Source organism: Sciurus carolinensis, chromosome 8, assembly GCF_902686445.1.
Source record: "Sciurus carolinensis chromosome 8, mSciCar1.2, whole genome shotgun sequence".
Classification (NCBI taxonomy): Eukaryota; Metazoa; Chordata; class Mammalia; order Rodentia; family Sciuridae; genus Sciurus; species Sciurus carolinensis.
In genome coordinates, this window is record NC_062220.1 from 20389578 (window position 1) to 20406206 (window position 16629).

At 38.7% G+C, this 16629-nt stretch overlaps 1 protein-coding gene and 1 non-coding gene across 2 annotated transcripts in view; one reads left to right on the forward strand and one right to left on the reverse strand.

Moving 5' to 3' along the window:
* The first annotated feature begins 456 nt into the window (after window positions 1–456).
* On the forward strand, window positions 457–586 carry LOC124992014 (small nucleolar RNA SNORA1). The gene has a single exon (XR_007110024.1). It is a non-coding gene; the product is annotated as a small nucleolar RNA SNORA1 (small nucleolar RNA).
* Window positions 587–6104: 5518 nt separating this feature from the next.
* The window catches only part of Lrguk (leucine rich repeats and guanylate kinase domain containing), a 103789-nt gene continuing 93264 nt past the window's right edge, over window positions 6105–16629 (reverse strand). The window contains 4 exon segments of the mRNA XM_047562099.1: window positions 6105–7083; window positions 9780–9925; window positions 14548–14673; window positions 16539–16627. Coding sequence (XP_047418055.1) covers window positions 6953–7083; window positions 9780–9925; window positions 14548–14673; window positions 16539–16627 — 492 coding nt within the window. The 3' untranslated portion in view covers window positions 6105–6952.

Here is a 16629-nt window from a genome sequence, read left to right on the forward strand (position 1 = left end):
AAAGCAAGAGTCTCAGTGACATCTATAAAATACAACCGACATAATCCATATTTTCATTTCCTTATTATAATCCATTAAAACTAGAATGTTAAAGAAAAGAATCTCAAAATAATAGTCGTGCACAAAGAACAAAACTATAATGGTAAACCATTCAGTATTACACTTTTCAACATGGTTGCCACTAGTTACATGTGATTATTTACATTTAAATTAATTAATAGTAAAATTAAAATTTCAGCTCCATAGTCACAGTAGCCACATTCAACTTCACATGGGGCTAGTGGCTACCACAGTGGACAGTGTAGATATTTCTACACATTTTCACCAGCACAAAAATGTATCTTGGATACTGGTGCTTTTAGAAAACAGAATTCCTAAATATACAAGCAAATATATAAGAAAACTGAGAAAAATCTATTTAAAGTCTATTTAAATGAGTTAAAAGTCTATTTAAAGAGCCTCATTCTAGATGAGAATGGACACTGTTGATCAGGGTCTAGAATTGGTCAATGTGGCTAAATCGACACTGGTTATGCTTCCATTACAGTATATATTTGCAGTGATGACAATGAGACCTGTAACATTTTGAAAAATAAAAAAAAGTCTATTTAAATATAGACCAATTAGAAATTAGCATTATATTTATAACAAATGGGGACCAGTTAATAGTTAATAGACCTAACTCTCAAAATATACAAAACACTAACATCACAGGATATAAACATATAGGATGTGAACCAATAGTTTAATTAAGAAAGAATACTAACTAAAATTACATGAAAAATGGTAAATACAATCAATAATATATACTTTTAAAATTTCATTTATTTTTTATTTTTTAATTTGTTCTAATTTGTTATATATGATGGTAGAATGCATTTTGACACATTATACACAAATGGAGCACGACTTCTCATTCCTCTGGCTGTACATGGTGCAAAGTCACACCAATAGTGTAATCATATATGTATAGAGGGTAATAATGTCTGTCTCATTCCACTGACTTTTCCTTTCCCACACACCCACCCCTCCCTTTACTCCCCTTTGCACAATTCAAAGTTCCTTCATTCTTCCCTACCCCCTCCATTATGGATCAGCATCCACTTATCAGAGAAAACATTTGGTCTTTGGTTTTTTGGGTTCGGCTTATTTCACTTAGCATGATATTCTCCAGCTCCATCCATTTACCTGCAAACGCCATAATTTCATTCTTCTTTAAGGCTGAGTAATACTCCATTGTGTATATGCACCACAATAAAATATACTTTCAATCAACAAATTAGTAAAGATAAAAATTAGAATGTAATTTATACTAAGTAGAGTGTGGTGAGATGGTCACTCAACTGTTGAAGCAAAAAATTTAAAAACAAGACAAAATCCTTCTAGAAAGTCTCCACTCAACCCTGTAGGAGAAGTGGCTCTCACATGTTGCCTACACATTGGAATTGCTCTAGTGCCTTTTAAAAAATGAAATGCCTGAGCTTCCTTGGCTTGAGATGGAGCCTGGGCACTCGTATTTTCCAAGTTACAGAAAACCTGATATGCAGATCAAGTAGAAAACCCTTACTCCAGAGGCACATCTTTAGGGTTCAGAGTACAACAGACATCCATTTAAGTGTGGGACTCTGAGAGTGGCGGCCTTTGTAGCCACTGCCCCTGGCTTCCTGACTAAAGCTCTACCAGGCAGTGGGGTCACCAAGTTCCAAATATGCTCATGTCGTGGAAACTAGTCAAGAAAAGTGACCATTTGGGGGTCAAGGCAGAGAGTAGCTGAGTCTGGCCCCTGGCTCAGGGAGCAGTTGGTTCAGTACGAGCTTTCAGGAAGAGAACCAAAGTTACATTAAAAAAGGGTTGGTATACCTGGGAATGGTCAGAAGGATAGGGCGCAGCCGGAGGCCCTGCCAGGGACTCTGGAAACATAATATGCAGACTGTGTTCTCATTAATGAGGAACCAGATGCCTCCCCTGGAGCCTTGAAACTCTTGTGACTTCCCGGAAGTTGGATTCCATCCAAGGTGAAAAGCAAGAGAGATGAAAACGGAAGTGGCTGAAGATGTCCTGAATGGACTGAGAATGAAATGAAGTTTCTCTCGTGTTGGGTCTGAGTTAGTGACCTGAGGTCTCCATACTCACCACGGGCTGTGCTTTGGGTGAGTCCCTAAATTCATGTGTGGGAGACTCGATCCCTCACATAACAGTGTTGGGTGTTGGGGTCTAAAAAGATGTCACGAAGGCTCTGCTCTCACGAATAAATTAATGCTAGATCGATTAGTTACTGGAAGAGTGGGCTTTTTATAAAACCCAGCCCAGCTTTCCTTTGCCATCTCACGCTTGGATTCACTTGACCATTCACCTTCTGTCATGGGGTTAATGGAGGCAAACATTTTTACCCTCAATCACTGTACATTTTGTTTCAAATAAATTTTTTGTAAAGAGTATATAATTGGGTCATGGGAATTTGGCCTCTTTTTTAAAGACTTTATTTTTTTAGAAAGGCAGTTTTAAGCTCATTGCAAAATTGAGAGGAAAGCATATATCTTTGTCAGTGGTTATTCTACATATTACATTATTTAAAAATAATTTATCCCAACTTATTGATGTTGCCATTTCGTCAGTTCAAATGAAATGTACAAAGCTTGCTTTCCTTTAATTCATTGTTCTTTCTTTTTTTCTTGATCTTCCTAATTTCCTTTCTGTTTCAAGAACTTCCTTGGTTTGTTGGCAACAAATTCTTTTGCTTTCTTTCACCTGAGAATGTCTATTTCTTCTGCACTCCTGAAGAATATTCTAACTGAATATAGAATTCTAAGTTGCCATTTTTTTTTTTTTCTTTTAGCACTTGAAAATGTGGTCCTGCTTCTCTGGTTTCTGGTAGTATCGTGGTTTCTGATAAGAAATTTACTATCATTTGACTTGCTTTCTTCCTATGTAAGAAAGAAATTGAAATTGATTTACTTTCTTCTGATATAAGGAAGATAATCCTTTGCTTATCTTCCTAGATAAGGTATCATTTTTCTCTTTACTGTTTTGAGATTTTTGTCTTAATCTTTGGTTTTTAGAAGTTTGATTATGATGGGTCTTGTGTATATTTTTAGATTTATATTGTTTGGGGTTCACTCAGCTTCTTGAATGTATAAATTTTTCTTTTTACTTTTGCCAGATTTGAGGGATTTTTGGTCATCACTTTTGCAAATATTTTCCAGCCCCATGCTCCCTTTACTCTCCTTCTGGAACTCCAATGATATGAACATTCAATCTTCTCATGTAGTCCTACACATCCCTGGGGGGCACATTTTGTTTTTCAGTCTGCTTTCTCTTTATTCAGATTGGGTAATTTCAATTTCTCTGTGTTCAGGTTTCAGTGATATTTTTTTCACTATCCTCTCCATTTTCGAATCTTCTCCATTTCATTACTGTGCCTATCCAGTGAGTTTTTAAATTTCAGTTATTGTATTACTCATTTCTAAAATTTCCTTCAGGTTTTCTTTATAACAAATTTCTATTTCTTTGCTAGGACTTTCTAAATCTTTGCTGAGCTTATCTTTTTGTTTGTTTCAGTCATGTTTATAATTGCTTGTTGAAGCATTTTTAAGATTGCTGCTTTAGAATTCTGCTGAATAATCCAACATCTCTGTCATTTGCTGTTGGTATATAGTTTGTTTTTTTCTCATGCAAGTTAAAGTTTTTCTGATTATTTGAGTGTTTTTCTAAAATTACATCTTGTATATTTGGTAGTGTGTTATGAGACTCAAGATATTATTAAAAGATTCTGTCTTAGCAGGCTTGTCTTACACAATGCTAGTGGAGGAAGAAGAAACAAACTCATTATTGCCAGGTGCAGGTTGAAGTCCAGGTTCTCCATGTGACTTTTGTAGACATTCAGGTGGGAAGGAGAGGAAGAGTGTATCATTAATGTTGGGTGGGGATGGAGGTTTAGGGTGCCCAGTGGGCCTCCACTGATACACCTGTTATGGTTTGGATGTGAGATGTCCCCCAAAAACTCACATGTGAGACAATGCAAGAAGGTTTGGAGGAGAAATGATTGAATTATACCCTTAACCCAATTAGTGAATTAATCCCCTGGATAGGGATTAACTGAGTGGTAACCGAAGTGGTAGGGTGTGGCTGGAGGAGGTGAGAATTGGGGCGTGGCTTTGACATATGTGTTTTTATCTGGCAAGTGGATATACACTTGCTTCCTGATCACCATGTGAGCTGCTTCCCTCTGCCACACTCTTCCTCCATGATGCTCTGCCTCACCTTGAGCCCTGAGGACTGGAGCCAGCCTTCTATGGACTGAGACCTCTGAAACTGTGAGCCCTCAAATAAACCTTTCCTCCTCTACAATTGTTCTGGTCAGGTCTTTTAGTCTCAGCAGCAAAAAAGCTGACTGAAACACCACCCTAGAAGAGATGGGGAGGGGTACTTCATTACTGCTCCCCACATGGTCTCCACTGAACTGGAAAGAGAAAGGTCAGTGGTGAAAGTCCTGGATCTCCACAAGACCCTCTCTCATACTCTCCAATGGGGAGGAAGAGAAGTACCTCATTATTACCCAATGTGTAGTGGAAATATCAGCTCCCCAAGTGACCTCTGATGACTATGGGGGAAGGTAACTATTAATATTGGGGAGTGGCAAAAGTCCTGACTCTCCATAAGACCTTCTCTGACACTATTCCAGCAGAGAGGAGAACTTTGGAACAGGCAGAAGACAAAAGCCTTTGTGACAGGTGTGGGAAGTGAGGGTGGGACCACAGCATTTTCCCATGGTGGTAGGCTGTGGCTCTCTTGTGAGGTTGCCCCTTTCCTGTTCTCTTGGCTAGGGAAAACAAGCTTTAGTTTGGGATTTGTTGATATACCCACAGTGTTTCGGGACTGTAGTTTCTTTAGCACTCAGTTCAGGATATATGAGGCAAAAAGGACACCCAGAGAACTCATCATCATGTCATTTCTCAGGTTATGAGATCCTTAGCTATCTGCCTTCTTTCCGTCTCTCAGAGTCTTCTTATGCTTGTTTTATATATAATTTCCAAGGTGTTAGTTGTATTTAGTGGGAGAAATAGGGAAAAATAAATCTCCATGTTGTCTGAAGTTGGAACTATTATTTTTATATCTTCAAGCATATCTAAAATGTTTCATAATAATTTTGAAAAGATTAGATGATGTTAGCAAAAGTGGAATTATTTCTGTAGATGATTGGAACACTGTGGCCCACCCTCTGCCTCCCCACTTCTCAGAAAAGATTGACTCTTTCCCTGCTTAGTCTTGTTTTCTCCTCCAAGTCCACTGACCCCTTCTTCCCAACCCCAAGGAAAAAACTTTAACCAGCTGTTTTGGTTTAGACATGGTGTCCCCCAAAAGCTCACATGTAAGACAATGCAAGAAGATTCAGAAGAGGAATGATTGGGCTGTAAGAATCTTAACTCAATCAGTGAATTAATCCCCTGCTAGGGATCAACCGAGTGGTAACTGAAGTGGGAGGTGTGGCTGGAGGAGATGGGAATTGGGGCATGGCTCTTAGGTACATATTTGTATCTGGCCAGTGAAGTCTCTCGCTCTGCTTCCTGATCACCACATGAGCTGCCTCCCTCTGCTTCACTCTCCTACCATGATGTCTGCCTCACCTTGAGGTGAGGAATAGAGCTGGCCTTCTATGGACTAAGACCTCTGAAACTGTGAGCCCTCAAATAAACTTTTCCTCCTTTCAAATTGTTCTGGTTATATCTTTTAGTAATAGCAATGAAAAAGCTGACTAAAACACCAGCTCCTATTTGAGAATGGGGCTATGTGAAAGAAAGAAGCCAGTAGCAAATCATGTCACATTCAAGTCTGAGTTAGGGAGAAGAGGGTTGTTAAAGAAAGGCTAACATTTTAAAAGAGAAAGTCAAGGGCTGGGATGTAGCTCAGTGGTAGAGCACTTGCAGAGGATGTATAAGGCCCAGACTTTGAACCCAAGTAGTAAAAAATAAAGAAAAGGAGAAGTCATTTAAAGATTCTAATAATTAAAATATTTAAGAATTATTAAATATTATAATTAAATAATATAATTATAATTATAATAATATAATTATTATATTAAAATATTTAAGAATTAGTGCAGTATGATGAACTCCTGTTCCCACTAGTCATCCTGCATGGAGGACTCTGAGAAGAAACTACGTAGAGAAGAAACTAACTAGTCCAAAGGGATGTACTTCAGTGTTTGAGCAACCAAGATAAGCTTCCTGGCACATAGTTACTCAATGAATTTTTTTTCCTACAAAAGGCAGGGAGTAAAATAACAAGAGGGTGAAAGTTGTTTTAAAATATTTCTCATAAGAAGCAGTACATAATCAGAGTGTGGAAAAGGTGAAATAAAAAGAATTACCTGATACTCTTTTTTCCTTCATATTGCTAAAGCAAGTCAAGAACTCACCAAAATTACATTAATTAATTCCCTTTGAGAAGTGCTGTTGATATCGTGTTGGCCACAAGTTAAATGGAACTCTATAATTCTTTCATAATTAAAACAAAATAATTCTCTAGCGTATACACGTAGATTATAAATGGACACATTGAAATCTTAAGAGGATGATCCCTGTTGGATATATCCAAAAATCACTACGCACATAGCAATGCAGAGATCTTGGGAGATTTTGCCATCTGATATTTCAGAGCAGGAAGCAGCTGGAAAAATCATTTGTAGCTATGGGAAAAACTGAAAAGACATTTTCAAAAGCTAAGAATAACTTACATTTAAAAACAAGAAAAATAACAAAAGATAAAATAAATTAAAAAACACTATTCAGAGAATTATAACAAAAATTGATTGAGAAAATTAAGGCAGGTGGAACATTCTTTGTAGGTTATTGGTTGAGGGAGAAACAGCTGGGATCCATGGCCTGATAAGACACACAGATTGCACATTCTCAAAGCCAGTTTTCCATGTTAAGATCAGATGTCAAGTGCTGGTCTACCTGTGGCCCTGAGGAATTGGAGGGAGGGCAGGTTTGGTGTTGGAACCCGGGCGACTTGTGACTGCGCCAGAGTGTCTTCTGGGTTGGGAATACCTTTTTTCATGTAAAGACGACTGCATATACAGTGCTGGAAAACATTAAAGAAAAACGATACAGTAATATAGTTAATCCTTTGGTACACTAAACAAAGAAAATAAGCATTGCGTGTTGTGAGCAAGCACTTGAGTAAGTCTTAGAATTCATTTATGACAAACTATAATGAATAAGTTACATTCAAAAAGAAACAGGTGAAGAGGTCAGATATATCATGTGCAGAGCTGGACAAGCTTTATACTGTGTGGACTTGCCCAGTGACCAGGAGGCTTTTACGGGAAGCAATTTCTCAGCTACTCTTCTGCCCTGCTCAAACTCTCTGTAACAGTGCCCCCTGCCATATTCTTTCCTTACTATGTACATGCAGCCAAGAGAATACTCAAGCAATAAAAAGCCATATTTTCAATGGAAGGAAATTTTATGCTGTTCCATTTACCCTTGCCCTGACTACCTCCCTAATACACCCCAGTGTGGTTGGGGGAACTGCAGTCAGGTCCTCAGTACATTTCTGTGAAACAGAGAGTGCAGCAATGTTTTACCATGTTCTAACCTGTCTGGAGGCTGTCGGATTGGTATCTGTGTCACCTAATGCAAAATTCATATATCCAAAAAGGCACAACTGGGATCTCAAACTATGGGAAGCCACAGGAAAGAGTAGGACTGGTTCATTGAGGAATATAATTGTAGAGCTAATGTCCCAAGAAGAAGCAGAAATGGGATGCTTAGGAAAATCAAGACTTTTAAAAGCAGCTCTGAATTGAGAATGGAGATAGTAACCCTGGTATCAGAAATGGACTGTGGTGCTCTGGGCGTAACTGAGAGAGAAACAAGTCATTTGGGAGAACTCTCTAAAACCTGGAGGTTAGTAGGCAGTTACCATCAGCAGCCTTTGGGGGATGTTCTGCCTGATCCCCTGCTTGTCCAGGGCAAGAGGACGCAGTGGGTGGCATTTACCAAAAGGAAGGGGTTACTAAAGTGGGTACTTCTAACCAATTCAAACGTAGACTCCTCAATTGGGAATTGAGAAAAAAACAACGAACAGGCACCAAGGAAAATGCATACCCAGAAAAGTCCTAAAAGTTAAGCCATCATGCATTGTGGACACACTGATAATTAACGAAGGTGTTCCCCTGCACTCAGCCAGTCTGCAAGATGGCTGCTTTTCAAATCCCAAATTTTCAACAAAAGATCACAAGGTATACAAAGAAACAGGAAAACATGGCTCATTCCAAGGAACATGCAAGCACACACACACACACACACAAATCTACAGACCATCTCTGAAAAAACCTACCATAATCTTCTGCTACATGTATAAAAATTTCTAATAACAATACCTAGAAAGTATCTATTATTTTGCTCCTTACACTGTATCTCATCTTATCTAGCTCTGTATTACATATAACACTATGCTATACATATGGTATAGTAATATATAAGATATATTGTAAAATAGATATTATTCACAAGGCTCAATTGCTAACTGATTTGCCCAACATTATGGAACTAGAACTCAGGTCTTGTGATTCCTAATCTAATGCTCTTTCTACTGTAACATACTACAGATAACAGCCCCACTTTGCTTTGGTCATACTGTTTAGAAAGCTGTGTATCTCTGATTATATGTGATACTCCAAATATCCTATTTAAGGAACAGTGGGAGAAAATGAGATGGGAACGGTCTGGGAACACTGTCTTTTGGGAAGCCAGAACTATGATGTACCCTTGTGCTGTTTGGTCCAGGCTCCTGGGTCCCCTCAGGCCCTGGAGTAGCAGGTCACAGCTTTTAAGGAGTTCATGGAAGATTTCTCACTTCCTTTAAGATGACTAAAATTCTATTCATTGACTTAGAATTATTTCCTGGAGCTTTAATCTTGGAGTTCTAATGTTTATTAAATATCCTTCATGAGTAAAATTCTTGAAAATACCTTTTTGGTTAGCTATCCTGAATACAACTACAGCTGAAGAGAGAAGTCCGTTTGAATTGGTTAGAAGTACCCACTTCAGTAACCCCTTCCTTTTGAATGCCACCCACTGCGTCCTCTTGCCCTGGGCAAGCAGGGGATCAGGCAGAACATCCCCCAAAGGCTGCTGATGGTAACTGCCTGCTAACCTCCAGGTTTTAGAGTTTTCTCCCAAATGACTTGTTTCTCTCTCAGTTACGCCCAGAGCCCCACAGTCCATTTCTGACACCACGGTTACTAACTCCATCTCATTTTTACCTCTAGCTTTTCAGGGTTCTCACACTGTCCAAGGTCTTTACTCAGGGTTACTTATGAACACTGCCACTGAGCCCAGAGAGAAAAATGCAATGGCCATTCTGTCTCTGCCTGAACGTGCACATTCAGACGTGTGTTGGGGAAAAGGGGTGAAAAAGAGGGTGAGGGGAACGGCTGGACCAGATCCTTCAATCCTAAGACCATCAGAATGCTGCTGAACCCCACAATAGGACTGGGCAGCAATCTGAAACCCTCCATGCCTCTCTTGTCACCATAGACCACCTCCAGGGAGTGTGTGCCCCTCACCAGGCCCCTGCACGTAGAGTGGCCAGCTCGGCGGAGCAGTGACTTCCACTCTAAGATGCTAGGGCACTGGGCGCACCCCACCTTAGAGACAGAGTCTGACTTAAAACATTCATTTAATTTAAAACAATCAGGGTCAGTCAGAAAGACAGTGAAAAACATACAAATATAATATACATTTCTAGACCAGATGTGAAACAATGAGTACCTTTTAAGGCCTGATCCATTTCACCATCACTGACTCCTGATCCTGGGCGTGAGGAAATACTGCCCTCTGGCGGCTGAAAAGACCATTCTTTTGAACACATGTAAGAGTGAAATGCAGAATATTTCATGGAAAAAGAATTCTTGCTACTGAAAAAAATAAGAAACAAACACCTTTTTTGAGATGCAAAACCAGGTCATACAATCTATACTAAAGGGTCATATGATCTATACTAAAGACTTCACTGGGTGACCTTTGTCTAGTCATGTTGTAGTTTACAAATATGTCTGTTAAGCTTGTCTTAAATGGTACCTGCAGTAAGTGCCGTACAGCAGCTGGCATGGCTGATAGTACCAGGTACTGTACACATTAGCATGAACTCCGCATCCATCATACAAAACGAACTGAGTACCTACTAAGAGCACAGCATTGCCACAGGTGCTGGAGTATAAAACAAGATGAGCAAGATACAAGTCCCTCTGGGACTTCAGAGTCAAGTGCAATTTATATATGGCAGTACTTGCTCTTTCAAGGATAGAGCAAATGAAAGGTTAAGTGACTTGATCTGGATCTCACATTGGGTATACCCAGTGCTGGTTTCGGGGGGACTGTCCTTTTGCTCCCTTTTTAAAAGATGAGGTTGGGGTATGATCTGGTGCCTAAACTCTTTCTGAAACTCTGTTTCCGAGCCACTTCTACTGCCCGGTTCCTCTCCTTTGGGGTTCACTAGTTTCCTGGCTTCCTTCCAGGAAGGCAACTCTACCTATGGAGTCTATCTGCAAAACACTGTAAAGTAGCTGAGCTTTGTTTGCAGTCCTTGGGTCTCGTCGTTTGGGATTCTTTGCTCCTACCATTGTGCCTCATTCCCACTAAGTTTGCTGTATTAAACAATCAAATTGATCACTTGAAAATGACATATACATAGACCATTTCTTTTTGGAAAAATCTTGTCTTTTAATTCAGGCCAGAGTCTTAGGGGAATAAAGGAGTGCAACCTTCGTCGCAAATGTTCAGGCACAATCAGAAGGGTGGGGGAGATCTACTCAGTGACTTTTCCTCACTAAAATATTGATGCCATGCATGAGCAGTCCCTGATTCAGTAAAGGGCACAGCTTGGATCCTTCTTGACTGATGGACACACCACTCTCTTCTCCTTGACCCATGCACCCATCTCCTAATTTGGGACCCTCAAATTTGCTTACGCTGATGCCCCTTCCTGTTATTCATTTATCAAGTCACTGAGTACTTCATGAATGAGAGACTTGGACCTGCTCTCATTCAGGTCACCAAGTCTCTGCCTGTGGAATCACACGCATGCCTCATTAAAATTGTGTAAGTGACTTGAAGGGGAACACAGGGTACTAGAAGATCAAACACTAGTGATTACAGGACAGATCTCCAAGAAGCGGTGACATTGAAGACCTGAGGGATTTATTAGCCATGGGGTAGAGGTTGGAACTGGAGGGTAGGAGGAATGTTCTAAGCAGAGAGACCTGGGAGTCAAGGTTCCTTTCTGCAACTTAATGGTTTGGGGATGCCTATGGGACAAGGTAAACTTCAGGAAAGACAGAAAGAAGATAGCTAGGCAGCTTTAAAGGAGGAAGACAGGATAGATACTTTAAAGAGAAGGTTTGGGGGTGGGAGTAAGATAATTCAACTAAAAAAGGGTGAGGAGGAGACGGAGGCATCTGGAGCTTTCCCACCATGGACCTTGGAGAGAGGGAGCTGTGGTCAAGGTTATGTGCATCTCTTCTGAGATGGGCCACAAGGCTCTTTTCCTGGGTCTCTCAGGCCAGTGACTCCAGGACCAGATGTGACTGCCTTAAGCATTTTATGACTATGTCCTGGAACTCAGCAGCTGTCTTACTAAGGGGAACCCTCAATTGCTGGGAGGATGAGGCCACTCTTGCCCCATGCACACACAAAGGAAGATTTCCAGGCAACAGCAAGTGTCAAAAAGAGCAGGTCTCAATGCAGACAATCCCCTCAAATATAGAGTTGAAATTTTTTTAAAAAGTTGATGGGGTTCCTTTGAGATGCAACAGAGAATGCGAATCCTCTGATGGAAATGTTAAGAAGCCGTGGGACGATTTAGCAAATAAAAGGTGGTTTGGGGAGAAAAGAGAGAAAGCAGAGAGAAAAGAAACCTCTGGAAGGAGATAATGAAAATCAGACAAAAAAAGTGTCTAAACTAATTTACTTTTCCATCACAGACCTTTTGAGAAAGATTTGGGTATTTCTCAGATGTATCTTATTTCTTCATTTAGGTTGGAGGCCTTGCAGACAGCAGATCCAAAGGGCTTCACACAGCACAAGGGCCCGCAGGAAGCCTCTGGGCCTGATTTCACATCTCAGCTCTGTGGCTTGCTAAAGTCTATGTGCCCTTCCACAAGTCTCTGAACCCCACCTATTGGGGCCTCAGCCCTCACACATTTTTATAATGGTGGTATTTACCCTCATGGAGATTTTGTTGTAAATTAATCTGTGTGTTGAGGTAACACCCCACTTTTCCAGAACCAGAATGGGTACCTAGTAAGTGTCACACAAGATCTGCTCTCCTCATAATTCTGCTTCTATATCCCAAGCACATTCATACTTTCCAGTTCCATGGTTTGGGGTTGACTTATCTTTACCTATTGCCTTTATTTCCTTGAAATAAAATTTATTCATTGTTTCCTACTATACAAGTCAAACATGCATTATAGACAATTTAGAAAATACAGAAAACCAAAAGGAAAAAGGGAAAAAAAAATCACATGTAGAAAACCATCTTTATGTTTTTGCTCTGGTTTTTCTGTACATTGTTTTGTTTTTTGTTTTATGTAATTGTGCATATTTTGGGGGGGTTGATTTTATTTTATTAACTATTCTCTGAAACTTGATGTTTAATGGCCATATTATGATACACCATACTTTATTTGACCATGTCTTTTTTGGACATTCAGGTGCTTTCCAAGTTTTTCTACTATCATGAATGTAATTGCATATAATGATTTTCTGCACCTTGAGTTATTTTATTAGTATCTGCTATGATCTGAATGTTTGTGTTGCCCCTACCCTCATACATATATTGATCTCCTAACCCCCAAGGTGATGACACTATAAGGTAAGTATCTGGGAGGTGCTTAGGTCACAAGGGTGGAAGCCTCATGAATGGGATTAGTGTCCCTGCAAGAGAACTTAGAGAGCTTTCTCACCCATTCCATCTACAAATCAAGAAGCAGACCCTCAACAGACACTGAATTTGCCAGCACCTTGACTTTAGACTTTCAACCTCTAAAAACTGTGAAAAATAAATTTCTGCTTTTATAAGCCATCTGGTCTATGGTATTTTGTTTTGGTGGCCTAAATAGACAGACAGTATCAGTTCCCAAAAGTGGGATGACTGAGTCAATGGTAAATATAACTTTTAGGATTTTGATATAAATTTCTGAATTGATTTCCAAAGACTAAAATTTTATCCCCCAACAAAATCTGAGTCCTCAACCAGTCTGTTTCTTTTTTACGCCATTTAAAAAAAATAATAAAATTTTGCTAATTCACCAAGTAAAAGGTAGCATAGTTTGAAATTACCTTCTCATTACAAGCAAGATTAAATTTTATTTCTTCTATTTGTTAATTAGTTTTGCCCCCCATATACTTCTTTTGTAAACTGCTTTAATCTTTTACTCATTCATCTGTTGTAGATCACAGTGTTTTTAAAACAAATTTGTGTAAACTATTTATTGAATGTTACCCCCTTTGTTGCATTTAATATCCCTTGCCATTTTCCTTTTAAATTTGTTTTGGACCTGGAGAAAGTTTAAGTGTTATATATAATCAGAATATATTCATCATGCCTTCTGTATATTTTCTTTTATTCCAAAAACTTTTCATAAACATTTTAATCTGTTATTTATAGTATTTGAACCACATTTTCACATATTAAACACTAAAACCCTGGAATGGTCTTTAATATATTGGCTATCTACTGGGCACTGTGGTGCTTGCGTGTAATCCCTTAGCTCAAGGGGCTAAGGCAGGAGGATAGCAAGTTCAAAGCCAGCCTCAGAAACTCAGTGAGACCCTAAGCAACTTGGTGCAGACCCTGTCTAAAAAGTTAAAAATTAAAAGGGCTGGGGATGTGGTTCAGTGGTAAAGCCCCACTGGCTTCAATCCCTGGTACAAAAAAATAAATAAACACACACACACACACACACACACACACACACACACTCATACAGATATGTATGATATTTTGAATAGAGCATTGACTAATCAGAGATATTGGTTGCAAATTGATTACAAACATCAACTCTATCTAATCTGAATATTAAAAAGGGAGTTATAGGAAGGCTATTGGTTAGTTTGAAGAATTAACAAAAATCAGGGAACCAGGCTTAAAAACCGAACAGGGACCAAAGTAAGCTAGGAGTCAGATACAGCTGAGTCAAAATATAGGAAGAGATTAGCAGAACGTCATAGCTTGTGTTAACTACAATGATGCGCCATTCCTCTGGATTCTTGTTTCTTCTGCTACTGGTAACCTGAATGTCTCTAACTGCCTCTGCTCTTTGTGTCCATCCCTCAAAGTTCAAAGTACCAGATAGGTAAACCTACATTGTATGACTATGTCCTCCTTAGAAGGGCAAGGTCTACTTTCTTCAAATTCCATGGTGGAAAATGGGTCCCTGCTTCTCAGTTTTAGTTTTTCTGAAGTTTAGGCACGAATACCATCATTTTGACTAACTAGTAGAAAACAACCAATTCCATTCAACAAAACTCAGCTCACCTCTTTTCAGCATATGGTCCAATGGGAGGTTTAAAATACTCTTCAGAAAGTTCAAAACTTTTATGTAGATCCTCTAAAGCTGTAAAATATTGTAGGCCATTGATCACAGGTGCTGGTACTGGACCCCTAAAATTAGAATTTTTTTTTTTTAAATCAAAGGATTTTATGATATCAAGCATACACACACATAGTATCTAAATACTGACCATTGTGCACCACATAAATGCAAATGTGAATAAAATCTATTTGGGATACTATAATGTACCCACTTAGAAACATTCACTTCAGAGTTTTTCTTGGACATTGGCATCATTACATCCTAATCTGAAGATTATGCACATCTGTATTGTTGTGGATCTTCCTTATCCATTAGACCATTAATATAGGCATATTATCTTCCTATGATTTGCATACACTCTGTTGTAAACCCCAGTCCATTTGTCATGATAGGCCTGGCAATATACCAACTGCTATAAAAATTGAAATAGATATTTTCCAGTTTTGTTTATAATCTAATGCTTTAAAATGGTACCCCAGTGAAATGTTTCTGAAAATTTTAATAATACACTCTGAACTAAGCTCTAGTATAAAATATTCATGTTTCATCTATTTATGTATATGGAATACATATGCCTGTTCCCTCAGAGTGACTGCAAAGAAGAATTGTTAACCATTTTCAGTGAATAAACTCTGCTGCAATTCAGCTCAGATTTGTTGGAGTCGCTATGTGCAAAGCAGTCCAATTGTATATAAGTGCATGCAAATTCAAAGCATCTGTCTGCCTGGTGATGATCTATTTGAAGCTCATATTTAAAACTGCTTAGTTTCTCTGTCCACAATATTTAAATAGGCATGACATCCCACCAGGCACACAGACCCCAGCTTAAGTTGCTCTGGGAACATAGTCTACCTCCTGACCCCACTGCTCCCAATACCCCAGTAGAACTTCGCATTTCACACAGCCTGTATTTTGAATAAAACAATCCAAAGAGAGCCTGCTAACATGGAGAAAATTAATCACACTTTCTCTGATATGGTAGTAGACAAATAGACACAAACTCAATTTTATTTGTATCGATTAAAGATTCGGAACAGATAATATAGACAATAAAAAAGAACTGAAATTGAAAAAAATTAAATCACTTTTTAAATTCCTCTTCCTCAAGTCATTGGATTCTTAAACTTACTAAAAGTTTTTTTAAAACATTAAAATTAAGATTTTTGTCAGTGCTCTTAGCAATTTTTTAAAAACAGGGAATTCTCCATTTCATTATTCAAATATTGTAAAAGGTCACACAGAAAGGAGAATTCAGAACACTGAAATTCATAAAATTAATGAGAAAATAACATGCAAACATTACATAACCATCCTAGGGTCTGGTTATTCATTTTCAGTAAAATATAAAGCCTATAAGTACCTCATCATATATAATTAGTAACAGAACAATAATTATTATAACTACTAATATCTATGAAGCTTTTACTATGTGGCAGGTCCTAATAAAACATTTCATACCAAGGACTAAGAATTCATGAATTAATAAAGATATAACAGCCCTCATCTGCATGAAATTTCCAGTCTAATATGGAAAGGAGACACTAAACAAATGACCTCACACATAATTACCATCATTCTGAGAGTCTTGACAGACAAGTACAGGGAAATCAACAGGACATAATTAACCCTCAGTCATGAACAACCTTGGCAAAGGCTGGTACTTAAATTCCAACACCACTGGAAACATCATTCTTTGCAGTCTGCAAAATACCATCAGTTTTTAGGAGCTATGAGCATATTGTACCTTTTAAAACAATATATAAATGACAAAGAGATACAGCTTCTAGAACTGAGTTTACCGCTAAATCATAGGGTCCATTTTAGTGCAGAGGTCTCTGTTTCTGTTGATGATTTAGGATGCATTTGGTATAACTGGACACCAGCAAATCAATCTAAGATGACTTGGTTATCAATAAATGTGATAAATTGCTACCTTTGAAATAGGAGTGTATGACCAGGAGGTGTCTTTCCCATGAGTGCCTGCCGGGCTGCCTCATGCTGTCTGTGCACAGAATCTCTTTCCT